The sequence below is a fragment of the Misgurnus anguillicaudatus genome, chromosome 8 (genome assembly GCF_027580225.2).
Source record: "Misgurnus anguillicaudatus chromosome 8, ASM2758022v2, whole genome shotgun sequence".
In the NCBI taxonomy this organism is placed as follows: Eukaryota; Metazoa; Chordata; class Actinopteri; order Cypriniformes; family Cobitidae; genus Misgurnus; species Misgurnus anguillicaudatus.
Window position 1 is genome coordinate 8,402,081 of NC_073344.2, and position 17,412 is coordinate 8,419,492.

The 17,412-nt window shown below is 38.5% G+C and overlaps 1 protein-coding gene across 2 annotated transcripts in view; it reads right to left on the reverse strand.

Annotated features, from left to right (window-relative positions):
• The window catches only part of zc3h3 (zinc finger CCCH-type containing 3), a 94,352-nt gene that overhangs the window by 34,613 nt on the left and 42,327 nt on the right, over nt 1–17,412 (reverse strand). For both annotated transcript variants that reach the window (XM_073870253.1, XM_073870254.1), the window contains exon 4: nt 13,910–14,048. In XM_073870253.1, the coding sequence (XP_073726354.1) occupies nt 13,910–14,048 (139 nt within the window). The remainder of the gene's footprint in view (nt 1–13,909; nt 14,049–17,412) is intronic.

A 17,412-nucleotide genomic window follows, 5' to 3' on the forward strand; every position in this document is an offset into this window, starting at 1 on the left:
TACTGGTTCATTTAGCTGAGCAAAGTATAAAGTGGGAGGAGTTGGATCTACATCCAACCTCGCCCCCTAGATGTCGTGTTCTGCAGTGAGGACCATCTCAGAAAAAGTGAAACTTTTTGGAATTTCATGGTTTTCTGAATAAATTTGGAAAAAAAATTCTAATGGTACCGCCAAATATACATTTAGATAGTGACGCGAAAGGCATGTCACAATCCACAGTTTTGCTGTTATTCTGCATTGATACTATCATGTTTCAAAAGTTTATCCTCTGAATGTTTTTAATTAGTCATTGGTGAGCCGTAAGTTGCAAAAGGTTAAGGACCCCTGGCCCAGCTAACACACCTAAAGGGTTTTTAAGGTTATACTTAGGATCCAAACCCTAAGCATAAGCAGTAATAACAGCACATTTGCCTTACGAAGCACCATCAAATATTTAAAGATTAAACAATATAAACAAGCCTTGGCACAGAAAGTAAAACTAATGAAAAAATCAGCTATTAACACATGCACTGATAAAAGATAAAAGTGCCGAACGACTTGTAGTGCATCAACTTCCTTTTAGCTGTAAGAGCATATGTCACACATAATTCACGCAGGTCTATACTGGCTTACTGACTGCAGTCATGGGAGCAATAATGAGGCGTAATGGGAGAACAGTAGCTGCCCTAACCGGGTCTTCGACAGAGCACCCATGAGCCATAATGGAGCCTAATGTAGCCACGACATGAACAAGGAACATGCACAGCAGTTAACCTCAATCAAAGTGATAAATGAATAAAATATAGAGGGCTCAAATGCAAGTTTTATTTCAGCAGGGTTCGTTTAAATTAAAACTGCTAAATATAATGAATTATATTTTATTCCTAAAATTCAGAATAATTTTAGATAATTTGGAGAAAACAAGGTTAAAGGATTAGTCAATTTTCTTAAAAAATAAAATAATTAATCCAAATAATTTACTCACCACCATGTCATCCAAAATGTTGATGTCTTTCTTTGTTCAGTCGAGAAGAAATGTTTTTGAGGAAAACATTCCAGGATTTTTCTCATTATAATGGACTTTAATGGACACCAACACGTAACAGTTTTAATGCAGTTTAAAATTGCAGTTTCAAAGTACTCTAAACGATCCCAAATGAGGCATAAGGGTCTTATCTAGCGAAATGATTGTCATTTTTGACAAGAAAAAAAAAAGTGCTCCGGTCCTGTGACGCGCCAGTGCAACCTCACGTAATAGCGTAGTGACATAGAAAGGTCACGTGTTACATATATGAAACGCACATTTGCGGACTATTTTAAACAATAAACTGACACATAGACATTAATTAGTATCATTCCACATACAACAATGTCGGAACGGTCCTCTTTCTCCACACTTGTAAACACTGGGGCGTAGTTTTGCATACATCATCCGTGACCTCTTGACGTGATGGCGTATTATGTGAGGTCGCGCTGGCACGTCACAGGAACGGAGGAAGACAAGAAGTTGTGGTTTAAAAGTGCATATTTTTAATTTTATTGCCAAAAATGACAATCATTTCGCTAGATAAGACCCTTAAGCCTCGTTTGAGATCGTTTAGAGTCCTTAGAAACAGCTATTTTAAACTGCATTAAAACTGTTAAGTCTTGTGGTCAATTTAAGGCCATTAAAATGAGAAAAATCCTGGAATGTTTTCCTTAAAAAACTTAATTTTTTCTCAACTGAAAAAAGAAAGACATCAACATTTTGGATGACATGGTGGTGAGTAAATTCTCTGGATTTTTTTTAAGAAAATGGACTAATCCTTTAACAGCACAAAGTCCATGAGATACTGATAAAATGCATAATTTTAATGCATTTTAAGTTGTTTTGGATAAAAGCATCTGCCAAATGCATGAATGTTAATAAATAAATGTAAATATAATTATTTTTTGACCCTTTTGAAATATGAGAAGAGTCACAATCTACTGCACCAGTAAGGATAAAACCTACAACAACAGTTTTTAAAAACGCAGTATTAAATCTAAATAACAAAGAAAGCAGTATGAGGTGTGTCAACATGATCTTACGAGAATTTGTATGTATTTTACGAGTTGTCTAATTCGTACAAAGTGAATCGTAGAAAAAAAGTACAATTATCATAAAAAACAATAATGAAACCCCACCCCTAACCCCAAAGTGCCAAGCGAAAGCAAATCATACAAAAAGATAAGAGTAAAAAAACGTATAAACTGCCATTAGATTGCGTTGGGTGTGTACGACACAATGGTTGGTAAATAGTGACTGAAGCTGCATTCAGACAGCGACTAGCAGTAGCAGAGCGACGCGATCTCATTAATTTTAATGAAAGCTGAGCGACAACCGGCGACACGAGCGACAGTGACCGTTGGCGACCGGATGGGCGTGTCCAGTCACGCAAGAAAGTTAAGAAAAGTTTAACTTTATGCAAATTATGAGCGACTTTCGGGAGCGACAACCAGTGGAAATGAAGCAGTGGAGTTCATGTCATCCATCTATCGTCAGTAACTGGAGTGGACGATTCTCATTTTTTTATGACAACCAGATTTAGAAACGCCTCTTTTGAAAGAGACGAGCAACACACTGCGACAAAGTCACTTACGCCACATTCAGACATACAGTGACGTTATCGCTGTGTGTCGCTCATCTCTTTCAATGAGGCATTTCTAAATCTGCATAAACTGCATAAACAAATGAGTACCGTCCACTCCAGTAACTGACGAGAGAATGATGATGTGAACTTCACTGCTTCGTTCTCATTGGTAGTCCGCCGAAATTTGGCTGTCTGAATGGGGCGTTATAGTGTGAATGTAGCTTAATTTGTAATTTTTTGGTGAACTGTCCCTCTCTTTAATAAGAAGCACAGGCAAAGACTGCTTTGTGACCTCTTGTACCTCTTGTTTTAAAAGACAAGTAAGAGAGAAAAGAGCTACATCATCTATAGAGGTCTCAGCAAGTTGTCCTTGAACTCTTTCAATTGTGATATCTTCATTGAACCAGCACTTTCTAAATCACACGTCTTCACAATGTAGCCGCAAAATTCCTTCAGTTGCTATTCTGGTATCAGTTACGTTTACTCAGATACAAAGCGATGAGAGCTCATCTGCCATAAGAAGTAGAGTGAACCGGCCGTACTTATACTCACGGTCTGGAGGGACATAACACGTCGACCCATGTATCACTTGAATGGCAGTGGAGAATTATTTTTATGGGACACACGATGGGTTGTAATTGCACTGTTGGAGTTGGGTGTGATTTAGTGTTGGGGGCTCTGACGCTGAAACTAAGATTTAAAAAAAGCAGTCTTCATGCGCGTTCTAAGATTCTACTAGCAGATACGACAGAGAAGAACGAAGGAACTTATTTTAACTTATTTTATGACGTCACTCCCACAACGAAAATTCAAAAACCGGTGCTCACACTTAGAACAACAAAATATAAACATGACATGTAGGCATAGCAAATTTTCTGATGATGACCCAATACCTGAAGCGGCGAAGCGAATCACAATATTTGTCCATTTATTACATTGTCAAACTACATGCTTTTACAGCAAACATCTCTAAGGCATCATGACTTTTATCATTGGACACAAATCTGTTTTTCGCTGGTATGCTGCATATTTAGGGGGCAGCGTAAGCAACCATTAGCAAGGAAGGGTGTGACTCACTCACACCTGTGTCAGGACAAAAAACACATCAGTTTTGTTGTGCGTGACATTTGAGGGACAATTTGTATGCCTGTGAACATTACCGAACTTCCTTAATATGCGTTAACTTAATTAGGAAGTAAGTCAGGTCTACTTCACTAATATAGCAAATGATTGCATACGTGCGCTCGACTGTCTGGACCAGACATGTGCATGCATGTGTGCTTGTCCCGTTGCGTTTCGACCGCAGATGAAGGAGAGAGCAAATCAGCACTATGGCAGGGTGATTAACGATGTGACTTTTGTTTTGGTGACGGGGAAGAATTCACAGGCCGCACGGGCATTCGCAATAATGCTTGTCTTGTCTATTTGGCTGCAGAGAAAGCATTAGTAAGCTCATCCTGAAGAATAGACAAAAAGAGTTACCCTTGAAATGAGCTAGCTGGTTTCACTTAACCAATTTTCGTTGTGTAAATGAGTTTTTGCTTTAGGCAAAGTGGATAATGAGGGGAGGGACCTTAGTGATAACAATACTAAAGACTATTAGAGATGGAAAACTAAACAATTTGGTTGAAGAAACACCTGGAGGCCAGACAGGTGGGTAGAATGTGATAGAGCTGGGGGACAGATGACAAGATGCCACTTTGACTGCTTCCTACTTGAGTTTCATTTCACCTTTTATTAAAACTCCCTAAACAAACTTAAAGGGACACTCCACTTTTTTGAAAATGTGCTCATTTTCTAGCTTCCCTAAAGTTAAACATTTGATTCTTACCGTTTTGGAATCCATTCAGCTGTTTTCTGGGTCAGGCACTACCGCTTTTAGCATAGCTTAGCATAATACATTGAATCTGATTAGACCACTAGCATCGCGCCCAAAAGCAACCAAAGAGTTTCGATATTTTTGCTATTTAAAACTTGACTCTTCTGTAGTTACATTGTGACGTGTAGTGCCCAAAACAGTCTCATGCTATTGAAAGATACTAAGGAAAATATTTTCGGCTGCTGCGTAATATCATTGCACCTTCTGCTGCCATGTTACAGCAGCAAAGTCCTTGATTATTACGCCAGAATGAGAGTATAGTTCTTAGCCATATCTGCCTAGAAAATCGCAACTTTTAATTTTCTGTCGGTCTTAGTACACAATGTAACTACAAAAGAGCCAAGTTTGAAATAGGAAAAATATCGAAACTTTTTGGTACATTTTTAGCGTGATGCTAATGGTCTAATCAGATTCAATGGATTATGCTAAGCTATGCTAAAAGTGGTAGCACCAGTCCCGGAGATCAGCTGAATGGATTCCAAAATGGTAAGAATCAAATGTTTAACTCTAGGGGAGCTGGAAAATGAGCACATTTTCAAAAAAGTGGAGTGTCCCTTAAAGATGCAGTGTGTAAATTTTAGCTGCATCTAGTGGTGAGGTTGCGAATTGCAACCAACAGCTCAGTCCACTGCTCACCCCTCGCTTTTGAAATGCATAGAGAAGCTAGAGTAGCTGCCACCGGAAAAACATGTCATTGACGGAGAAAACTTAGCAAAACAAGTTGTCAGTTAAGGGCTTCTGTAGAAACATGGCAGCACAAAATGGCGACTTCCACGTAAGGGGACCCTCTGTGTATATGATAAAAAGGTCTCGTTCTAAGGTAATAAACACAAAACGGTTCATTATAAAAAGGTCTTTATAAACCTCTGATAATATAGTTTTGTATATTATGTTGCATTTCTGTCAAGAGATCCTTTAAAAAATTACACACTGCACCTTTAAAACAAAATGTGATCATGCCTGTAAAAACCCAGGTAAAGTCTTTTTTGTATAATTTACTGTTTTCTACATAAAATCATCCTACATCATGTAAAGAACACTCAATATCAATAATATTGACTGAGTAAGGCCATGTCAAAGATTGAAATCAAAGGGAAACAATGGTTAAAAACTTTGATGCTGCTAATCTCAAAATTAGATTATGAGACTTTGTCTGAATTTTGCAGGGTCATTATAGTAAATGTAAAACCTGTAGCTGTCAGTACCTTAAATGCAACGTAAGCTTCTTTGAATAAAAGTGTCTGCCAAAAACATTTTGAATGAAAAACAACGGCAGACTTTTAGTAGATATTTTAGGTGGATATCTCTGTGGCATATACTGTAGTGTCATTCTCAGCCATGAGCTGGCAGAAGACGTATTATAAGTCAAACTTTTCTGGGTGTTAATATGCTCTATTGCTCTTCATTTATTTCACCGGTTCTTGTTTCTTGTTCCTCCTGTTCACCCTTTCTTTAGCTCTCATGATGAGATGAATGGAGAGGTGGTAAAGGAGAGGGGAGCCATGCTGCGGCACATCCTGTGCTGATCAATACCAGAGCACTAAACCTGATGAGGGCCACTCTGGCCACTCCACCCACACGAGAGAGAGCGTGACCGCACGTGTGCATGTCGACTAGAGAAAATATAGCGGAAACGTTGCGATTGTGTCCTGCTTTAAGCTCTAAAAGACATAAATAATGTTTGAGTGAAACACTGGAGTAGATGTGTAATGTTATGCAGTAGATGTTCAACATATACGTTTTAGTAGGTTGAATAAAATATTACACCTACTGTACAATAGGGGTGGGGGAAATCGATTGTAAGATGCATCGTAATGCGGATGTGGACAATTCTGAATCGATTCACAAATGTCAAAAAAATTGATTCTTAAAAGTTAGTTTAAAAAATAATGTGACGTTATCAGAACCAAAAGGCAGAACTTAACTGTGGGTGCGGTGTTGCACACCGCTTAGTATGTAGAGAATTGATTCTGAATCGAATCGGGACCCTATTCCAAATCAAATTATGAGGGTCCAAACGATTCCCACCCATACTGTACAATTTAGAAGATTTGAATACAATCCTATTCGGTTTTTTATCACAATAACTTTATATAAAATGTTTAATCAGTATAATAAAAAAGTTGAGTTCCTCATGTAAGCTAATTCTCGTCCTTTAAAGGCTAACTTTAGTTCTCCTGTTGAGCATCTAATTGTTTTACTTCTTTAAATAACAACATAAGTACACTCACCTAAAAGATTATTAGGAACAGCATACTAATACTGTGTTTGACCCCCTTTTGCCTTTAATTCTACAGTATGTTGCATTGATTCAACAAGGTGCTGAAAGCATTCTTTAAAAATGTTGGCCCATATTGATAGGATAGCATCTTGCAGTTGATGGAGATTTGGGGGATGCAAATCTAGGGCATGAAGCTCCCTTTCCACCACATCCCAAAGATGCTCTATTGGGTTGAGATCTGGTGACTGTGGGGGCCATTTTAGTACAGTGAACTCATTGTCATGTTCAAGAAACCAATTTAAAATTATTTGAGCTTTGTGACATGCTGCATTATCCTGCTGGAAGTAGCCATCAGAGGATGGGTACATGGTTGTCATAAAGAGATGGACATGGTCAGAAACAATGCTCAGGTAGGCCGTGGCATTTAAACGATACCCAATTGGCACTAAGGGGCCTATAGCGTGCCAAGAAAACATCCCCCACACCATTACACAACCACCACCAGCCTGCACAGTGATAACAAGGCATGATGGATCCATTTTCTCATTGTGTTTACGACAAATTCTGACTCTACCATCTGAATGTCTCAACAGAAATCGAGACTCATCAGACCAGGCAACATTTTTCTTCAACTGTCCAATTTTGGTGAGCTTGTGCAAATTGTAGCCTCTTTTTCCTATTTGTAGTGGAGATGAGTGGTACCCGGTGGGGTCTTCTGCTGTTGTAGCCCATCTGCCTCAAGGTTGTGCGTGTTGTGGCTTCACAATTGCTTTGCTGCATACCTTGGTTGTAACAAGTGGTTATTTCAGTCAAGTTGCTCTTCTATCAACTTGAATCAGTCGGCCCATTCTCCTCTGACCTCTAGCATCAACAAGGCATTTTCGCCCACAGGACTGCCGCATACTGGATGTTTTTCCCTTTTCACACCATTCTTTGAAAACCCTAGAAAAGTGTGTGCGTGAAGATTCCAGTAACTGAGCAGATTGTGAAATACTCAGACCGGCCCCGTCTAGCACCAACAACCATTCCACGCTCAAAATTGCTTAAATCACCTTTCTTTCTTATTCTGACATTCAGTTTGGAGTTCAGGAGATTGTCTTGACCAGGACCACACCCTAAATGCATTGACGCAACTGCCATGTGATTGGTTGATTAAATAATTGCATTAATGAGAAATTAAACAAGTGTTCCTAATAATCCTTTAGGTGAGTGTTTAATTAAACAAATAGTAGTCACTTGCCCAACAAGCAGATTGACAGGTAACTCGGTGAATAAGAACAAGCACCGTATTCAAAAATATAAAAATGAACAAAAAATTAAGATGCTGAAAACAAAGAGCAAAACAGATAGCGTGTAATGGGAGGAGGGCAGTTTGTATGCTTGCATGCGTGTGCGCATGCATAGGCTTCTGTAATTTATGCCCAGGCGTCCGTTCTTTACGGCTTTCTTAATTCAACTCCTGCTACTATTAATGTAGTTAATGTTGAGATTATATCTATTTTCTGGTGGCTGCCGGGGATTTACGAGGGCGTTTCCTCCCCCACCCGGTTCCCTCAAACACTCAATCATCAGACATAGCCGTACTGCTGACTGCACACTCCCACCGCTCTCCAGCTCGCTGCTCTGGACGCCGGGTCACTGCATGGTAGGGTGAGGGGCTAACCAGCCACCCGTCTGTCTGCTTCAGTCTCTTGCCCGCTTGAGCTCTTGGTTGACGGACTGTGCAAAGCCATCTTGTTTGTTAACCAACAAACACCAAGACACACTACTAAGAAACACTATAATAGCACGTCAGACAGCTGACGAAACCATGTGTTCCTGAAGCTTGAGCGCTGGTAGACCACTGCACTATAATGCAGCAATGCAGAGGCAGGTTCGATTCCCAATGAGCACAGATAAAAGTCCCGATAAAATGTGTAACTTAAATGAACTAAGTAGCTTCGGATAAAAGCGTAATGCCTGCCAAATGTGTAAATGTAATGAGTACAGAATGTGGCAGAGCGCCACAATCTAAAATACTCTAAAAATAAGCATCACCAACAAATGAATGAATCAAAGCTAGGTGGATCGTTAAAAATCTTCCCTTATCTTCTCTCCCCCCACGCTATCTCTCTTTCCCTCTCATTTCCCTCTCTCTTGTAATATTTCACAATGCGTCACAGAGGTTCAAATTGAAAATCCCTTGATGAATCAATATTTATTGCAGGGAGCTAAATGAATGGCGGTAAGTCATCACAGCTCACGCACAGTCTGAAACCAAGCACGCCATCTCACAAAATCTGCATTACACAAATGAAGCCCCACAAACACACACTCGCTTACCCATTATAAATCCAGGAGCGCTGCCCCACCGAATCTAAATTATCGCTCAATGACACAAATGTAAAAAATCGGTAGCACTTTACAGTACAGTGCCTGTTACATAAAGCAAATTAAGTTTTTATGTAATATACATTAGTTATAAAATGTAGTTTTACTGCATATACATTAAAAATAAAAAATGTGAAGAGTATATCGTAGGTCTTCCATAAATAACTGCGTAATAAAAAAATGCTTGGAATGGGTAATAAATATACAGGAATCAGAAAAACATTGTTTAGAGTAAAATAATGCGCTATGTATTAATGTGATAAATTACAATAGACCCAAGCACAGTGACATTTATAGAATGTATTCAGATGCGTTTTGATCGATCAGCTCATAAGCAGGCGAATCTTAATACAGATGTAAATGAGCGCTAAATTGTTTTGAGCTCATCCACTTTCGACTACATTCAGACGTAGTCGGAAATGCATTTGACTGGATTGTTTTTGTGGTGTAGATGCTCATGTGCATGAATTTGTTTGAACAGCCACAATAGACCGCCTACTCTACAACTACTGACCTAAAGTGGTGCACGTGGCAAAAATGACGCTCAAAGTAAAGTATGGAATCTTTGCCTTTTAAAACACAAACTATTTTACATATGATTCAGAATTTTTGGCTTATATACCATCTGAATGTCTCAACAGAAATCGAGACTCATCAGACAAGGCAACCTTTTTCCAGTCTTCAACTGTCCAATTTTGGTGAGCTTGTGCAAATTGTAGCCTCTTTTCCTATATGTAGTGGAGATGAGTGGTATCCGGTGGGGTCTTCTGCTGTTGTAGCCCATCCGCCTCAAGGTTGTGCGTGTTGTGGCTTCACAAATGCTTTGCTGGATACCTCGGTTGTAACGAGTGGTTATTTCAGTCAAAGTTGCTTTTCTATCAGCTTGAATTAGTCAGCCCATTCTCCTCTGACCTCTAGCATCAACAAGGCATTTTCGCCAACAGGACTGCCACATACTGGATGTTTTTTCCTTTTCACACCATTCTTTGTAAACCCTACAAATGGTTGTGCGTGAAAATCCCAGTAACTGAGCAGATTGTGAAATACTCAGACCGGCCCGTCTGGCACCAACAACCATGCCACGCTTAAAATTGCTTAAATCACGTTTGTTTCCCATTCTGAAATTCAGTTTGGAGTTCAGGAGATTGTCTTGACCAGGACCACACCCCTAAATGCTTTTTAACAACTGCCATGTGATTGGTTGATTAGATAATTGCATTAATGAGACATTGAACAGGTGTTCCTAATAATCCTTTAGGTGAGTGTATATATTGAATGAACCACTGGACGAGGCTTGCGTTGCGGACCAAAGCGAGAGTATAAACAAAGCTTAATGTGCAATATTAATTAGGCAGGAATTAACCAAATGGACAAAGCATTGATCAGTATATTTTAAAATCAAAATGATGAAGTTATAGACACACATGGATGTTTGAAACAAGACAGCTGAAGTTAAAATCTCAGCATCTCCTAAATAATGAGATCAAATGAGAGTATGACCTGTAGACCTATTAGTCACCTATTTCAAGGGCAGCTGTACATGTCCGTTGCCCAAAATGTTTTTAACTCACATTTAATGACTACATATATCAGGAGTCTAGTACAGTAGAAGCTCACTAAACTATGAGCAACAAGTAGTAAACACAGTGTGCTATAAACAAAAGCCATTTCTCTGGAACCTATTATCAGCTCTTTGTGATACAGCATGAGCAGAAACAAGAGCTAGATTACTACACTATATTTAAAAACCCTACCGACATACAGTACTGTAAACATATCTCCTATTCTTATTCCACTATTCTCAATGAACAAAGTTACAGCTCCTTAAGCAGCCTACCAGATATTTCAAATGATTTAAGGTAGTGGTCCTGCCAGAAAGAGCAATTTTTTGTAAGTGCTATCCACTCAAGGCTCTGTAAAACAATTCTCACTAAGGCAGAAAAGACCAGAAAGAGAGAGCGAGTCTGGAAAAGAGAGAGAAAGAGAGGGGGAGATAAAAGAGAAGGTTATTTTGTTTAATGTGGCAACCTTCTTAACATATAACACCTATAATCCACAGCCTCTTTTTTCTACATGGCTAAGCCAGGGCCGCACAGCAGGGGGATTTATGAAGATCATTTTAACTCTGTAGATAAGAGCGGGAATAAAAAATTTACACCCACACGCATGAGTGCTTCATTTACACCCTTAAGTGAATGGGATTTCTCAGTGGTCTCCTATCAGGCTAACGCTAATGCCATACAGACACAGCTATGACCCCCTCCTCCTTCTGGCCTGTCTTTATATTAGGCGTTCACAATTCAGAAGCTTTCTAGCTTGTTTAATTTTGCTAGGACTCAAATTCTTTGTTTCTCTTGCAACTGGTTGCCTGTTACACTGTATAAATCCAATTTTAAAATGTTCATTCAACAAAGAAAATTAAGTAACTTGAACAAAGATTTCTTTGTTGAAGGGCGTCAATTCATTATTTTGTGTTTACTGAATGAAAAAAAGCATAATCATTCAGCTAACAGCTAACTTTGTTGACTGGACTTAGATAAATACGTTTTTGTCCAATTCATCAGCCAACGTGCCAAACTGAGTAATCTGAACAAGCAATTAAAAAAAAAAAAAAAAATGGTCGGAATGGTTTCCAGCATGCATTGTGACATGTTCACTTATTGGTTAATATTTACTAAAAAAAAGATGACTGTTTTAATGTTTGCTGGCTTTATTAATGTTCTTATGTTGTTAATGTTAGTTATATGTTGTATTTGGAGTAATTTTAAAAGAATGATGTTTGTTCATTGTTACCATGATTGAGAAGTGTGTGTTCAGTGTAGAGGGCAGCAGAGTGAGTTAGGGTGCATCATTGTTGCCTCACAGCAAAAAGGTCTCTGGTTTAAAGAGTTTGTTTATGAGACCTTTCTGTGTACACTCCCACAGTCCAAAACATGTAGATTAGTTATATTTGAATATACTAAATTACTCTTTACCCAACTTAGTCACTAGTTGAGTAAACATAGAAATTTGCTTATTAACTAATCAGTTTAAGTTGGTTCAACTTGTTGGTTTAAGTTGACATTACTCAGTAAATTGAGTTAGGTGAACTAGATCATCCAAGAGTTGAGTAAACTCAAAAAAGCTGTGCAGCAAGTTGCCTTGAAAATTTAAGTTAAGTCAACTTTTTATTTTTTACAGTGTAGGAATTCATAACTATTTTACAAAACGGCTAAATTGTATAAATTCAGATAATGTGAATCATACAAAAATGTGCTTTTATTAAAAAAAAGAAAATATTAAGCCTCAGCCCCTAATACCACACCTTAACCCAGTGGTTCTTAAATGAGGGGGGCGCGAGATGGTGCCAGGGCTGCACAGTTTTATGACATTTAATAATTGTATTATTTTATCATAAAGTCTGTGTAATCAAACCTCAGTAAAATATAGCTACCAACCAACAGCACTACACCGTATAATTTAATATTTATACAAGTTTCAACAAGTTTTGTTTACCGTATTTTCCGGACTATAAGACGCTACGGAGTATAAGTAGCATCAGTCAAAAATGTGTTTTGAAGAGGAAAAAACATATATAAGTCGCACTGGACTATATGTCGTGTTTATTTAGAAAATGATTTTACAACATCCAAGTAGAAGAACAGACATTTAATCTGGAAAGGCAAGTTATTTAACTTAACAATAGCACAGAACAGCAGGCTGAATAGGTGTCCGTACATGTTAAAGTAACATAAACAGTTATTTACATGATACACAGAAAATACCTGGGAGGTTGAATAGGCTAAATTAACACGACAAGCCAAATCAAGTTCCAAAAGTTCCCGAAGTCTTTCCGCATCACTGAATCCATTGAATTACATAAATACAGGAGCAGCATAGAGCAGGCTTTCGCGACTGTAGACGATAATGGTTTCTCTGGGTTCATATGAAATAATTTTGAAGTATAAGTCGCACCTGACTACAAGTTCCTATACCTGCCAAACTATGATAAAAGCGCAACTTATAGTCCGGAAAATACGGTAATTCAAATTCAAAGTTTGAGATTTCTTTATGTCATACATTTTCTTTTTGGGGGGGGGGGGGCGTGAAGGGATGCACCCTACACAAAAGGGGGGATGCCGAAAAGTTTGAGAAACACTGCCTTACCCCAACATCACAAGTGCGAAAGCAGATCAAAATGAGATAAATTCACACAAATCAATTTACTATTAACAAAGACAGTAGAGATGAGAGGGGAAATTGCAAAGGCAAATGGATTAGGACATAACGGTGGTCAGAGCTGAATCTAAACCTCTTGTATGAACTCCGGGACTCAATGTGTTGGAAGCAAACTAAAACCCTCTTGGCCACGGCTCAAGTACATTACTACTGTAGCTGTCGTTGTTTTCAATTTGCCATTTGTGTTTTCCATTTTGCATTTCAAGGAGCCATAAGCCACTTGAATTAAGCGCCTCGGTCACCTCCCACATGTTCTCATAAGCATGTGGCCCATCCCGGAGAACATGTTTATGGTCTGTTATTATGGTTACAGTAATAGATTACCATGATGAGCGGCGCCTTCTCTCTGTCATAATATCAGTGGTGATGAGGCAGTTAGTTATGGTTCTGCGTGGCGTTATTAAGGGTGAGGCGGTTATTTAATGTTTTATTAGGCGCTGAGAGACTGATAAAACAGTGAATGTCAACTGAGAGGTTTTAATCAGCCTGGTAATTGGTTGTGCCGGGCTGTGATTGCGAGCAGAGCGCACGCACATGTGCAGACACACAGATTATGATAAAACAAAACCATTAAAATGAGCCCTGATGAAGAGAGGGCGCACGATCAGTACAAGGGGGGCGGTGCCTTACCTGGCCGACTGGACTCTCCTGACCCGGTAAGAAAGAGCAGGGCTGTGGTGGATTGCTTGAGCTCTGCGCGTGTCAATCTTGTAGCGTGTTTTGATGACCCTATGTGACGTCTGGCTTCGCACTGATGGAAAGGGGGGGCCTGCAGAGGAAAAACAAATCATGAAAGGCAATTAATAGTTGACGTGTCACTTTACCAATCAATAATACTTAATCACCTAATGATGCCCACATGAGCTATAACCAAGTCATTAGTTAGTCAGCCTGTGGTTTGCAAAAACTCGAGTTACATGTTGTAGAATTTTATGGTTCAAATCTAAAAAACATTCCAGCCAGAATGTTGATTCGCAAGAAACATGCATACTGATTAAATTTATAGCTTAAATGTACTTTAAGTCGCTTTGGATAAAAGTGTCTGCATAAATGTAAATGTAATGTAAATGTGGTCTCAGACTGCACACCAGTCTGTCTCCACACTAAACTGGTTTTAGTGAGGTTTGAGTTCTGCTCTATGGGACACACACATTAAAACACACACACACACACACAATGGCACGCACAAAGTCTTCCTTTGGCAGGTGCGCTCCTTAATAAGCCGCACATGGAAAAATGACTGAATAACAAAGGCTGAATTTTTATCAGCCTAATAAATCATATCCGTCTTTCCACCCCAACCCTTCCTTTCTCTAAGTCTTATTTCTTATATCATTTCACAGATCCATCAGTGAGGCAGAGGGAAGGATGTGCGGGAGAGAATAAGTGTGGCTTTTATTTATTTCCTTCTGTATTCATTTATCCATCATGTTGCTTTATGACTGGCTGGGATGAAGTGACATGCATGCATGCGGGCTGAGTAAAAGATGGACTCGGCATGGCGGCTTTCGCTCGTCGCCGCTTTACACCGGAGCTAAAAACCCAGAAGATTTATTCCCAGCAGCTACAATTTAGCATGTTAGACAAGCCAGCGGGGGGAATGAAATTACTTAAAGAACTTAAAAGAATCAAAGAGGGTTGGTGAGACAGAGAGGGCTTTGACTGAAACTTTATACGGTATAATAAAATGCATGCAATAAGATGGAACTTACATTAAAAACGTAATTATAGAAGTGATTGATTTAGTATGCAAGTAAATAAGCTAAATTTCTCAGTTGTACTCCTCTCTTGCTCCAGACAAAAGGAACACTAAAGAAATGTAAAAATATACTTGGTTATCAAACAAGGATTTCATTAAATTGACTGGAATAATTCATTTAAAATAAACCAGTCACTACAGTACGTATTGCAAATGTTTCCCTTCTGCCTGCACATGCATGAACATGTCTGAAAGACACTCGCATTTGTCACTAAGACTCTGACAACACTTTGTCTTTGTAATGAGTCAGGTGAGAGAAAGGAGCAAAAACATGATAGCTTACAAAAATGCTATAGGGAAGTATAGAAAGAAAGAAAGTAAAAAAGAAAGAAAGAAAGAAAAGGAAGGGAAAGAAAAGTATGATTAAATGAAGTATGGAGGAAGCGAGGAAAAAAGAAAAGAGAAAAAGAAAGAGACAGAAAAGAAAAATAGTATTAAAGGAAGATTGAGGAAGGGAGGGAAAAAAAGAAAGAAAGAGACAGGTAAGAAAAGTAAGATTGAAGGAAGGATGAGGAATGAAGGAAAAGTAAAAAGGAAAGAAAGAGGCAAGAAAGAAAAGTAGGTTTGAAGGAAGGATGAGCAAAGGAGAAGAAAAAGAAAAAAAGAAAGACAAGATAGAAGGGATGAAAATAGGGAGGCAGGAAAAAGAGAAAGAATGAAGAAGAGTTCAATGAAGAGGAGAAAAAATAAGGACAGAATAAATGGAAGGGGATTGATGAAATAAAGAACAAAAAATGGAAAAACTTTGTAATGGGTGAAGAGAAAAACCATGACAGCTTACAAAAAAATGGAAGAAAGGATGGAGGAAGGAGGAAAAAGAAAAGAAACAATGCAAGAAAGAAAGAAAGTGACAGGAGAGAAAAGTATGATTGAAGGAAGAATGGATAAAGAGAGGAAAACCCAAAGAAAAGAGAGACAAAAAAGGTAGGATTGAAGGAATGATGAGGAAGGGAGGAAAAAGAAAGAAAAAAAGAGGACAGGAAAGAAAAGTAGGATTAAAAGAAGAATGAGGAAGGGGGAAAAGAGAGAAAGATAAAAACAGGAAAGAAAAGTAAAACTGAAGGAAGGATGAGGGATGGGAGAAAAGAAGGAAAGAAAGAGACAGGAAAGAAAAAAGAAAGAAAGGAAAGTAGGATGACCAAAGGAGAAGAAAAAGATAGAAGGGATGAAAATAGGGAGGCGGGGAAAAGAGAAAGAATTGTTCAGGACAGTAAAGAAAGATAGAATTTATGGAATGAGGGATATATGAAAAAAGAACAAAAGATGGAAACACTCTGTAATGAGTGAAGTAAGCATAAAACATAACAGCTTACAAAAAATGAAAGGAAGGGTGAAAGAAGAAAAGAGAAAGTAAGAAAGAAAGAAATGGACAGGATAGAAAAGAAGGATTGATGGAAGGATGGAGGAAGGGTGGAAAAGTAAAAGAAAAATTGGATTGATGAAAAGATGAGCAAAGGAGGAAAAAAGTAAGAAAAAATAAAGAAAGAAAGACAAGAGAGAATGGATGAAAATAGGGAGGCGGGAAAAAGAGAAAGAAAAGAGTTCAAGAGATAAAATATAGAACAAAAGATGGAAACACTTTGTAGTGAGTGAAGTAAGAGAAAAACATGACAGCTTACAAAAAATGGAAGGAAGGATGGATGGAGGAAGGAAGGAAGGAAAAAAGAAAGAAAGAGACAGAAAAGAAAAGCAGGATTGAAGGAGGAAAGAAGGAGGAAAAATGAAAGAAAAGAGAAAAAGGGACAGAAAAGAGAAGTAGGATTCAAGGAACGATGAGGAAGGAAGGAAAAGGAAAGACAGAGACAGGAAATAAAAGTGGGATTGAAGGAAGGATAAGGAAGGGAGGAAAAAATAAAAGAGAAAGAAAGAGACAGGAAAGAAAAGTAAAATTTAAGGAAGGATGAGGAATGGAGGAAAAGTAAGAAGGAAAAAAGAGGCAGGAAAGAAAGCTTACAAAAAATGGAAGGAAGGATTGAGGAAAGAAAGAAAGAAAGAAAGGGACAGGAAAGAAGATGGAGGAAGGGAGGAGAAAGAAAGACAGAAAGAAAGAAAGAATGAGAGAAATGGACAGGAAAGAAATTGATAAAGAAAAAAAGATTGATGGAAGGATGGAGAAAGGGAGGAAAAAGAAAGAGAAAGAAAGAAAGAAAAAAAGAAAAAAAGAAAGATACAGGAAAGAAGATGGAGGAAGGGAGGAGAAAGAAAGACAGAAAGAAAGAAAGAATGAAAGAAATGGACAGGAAAGAAATTGATAGGATACACTCTAAAAAAACAAACGGTGCTGTATAGCACCGGAACTGTTGCTTTGGATCGTGGTCATGGAGGAGCCGTTTTTGGTGCCGTGTGGCACTGGTGAGGCACCAGTGAAGCACCT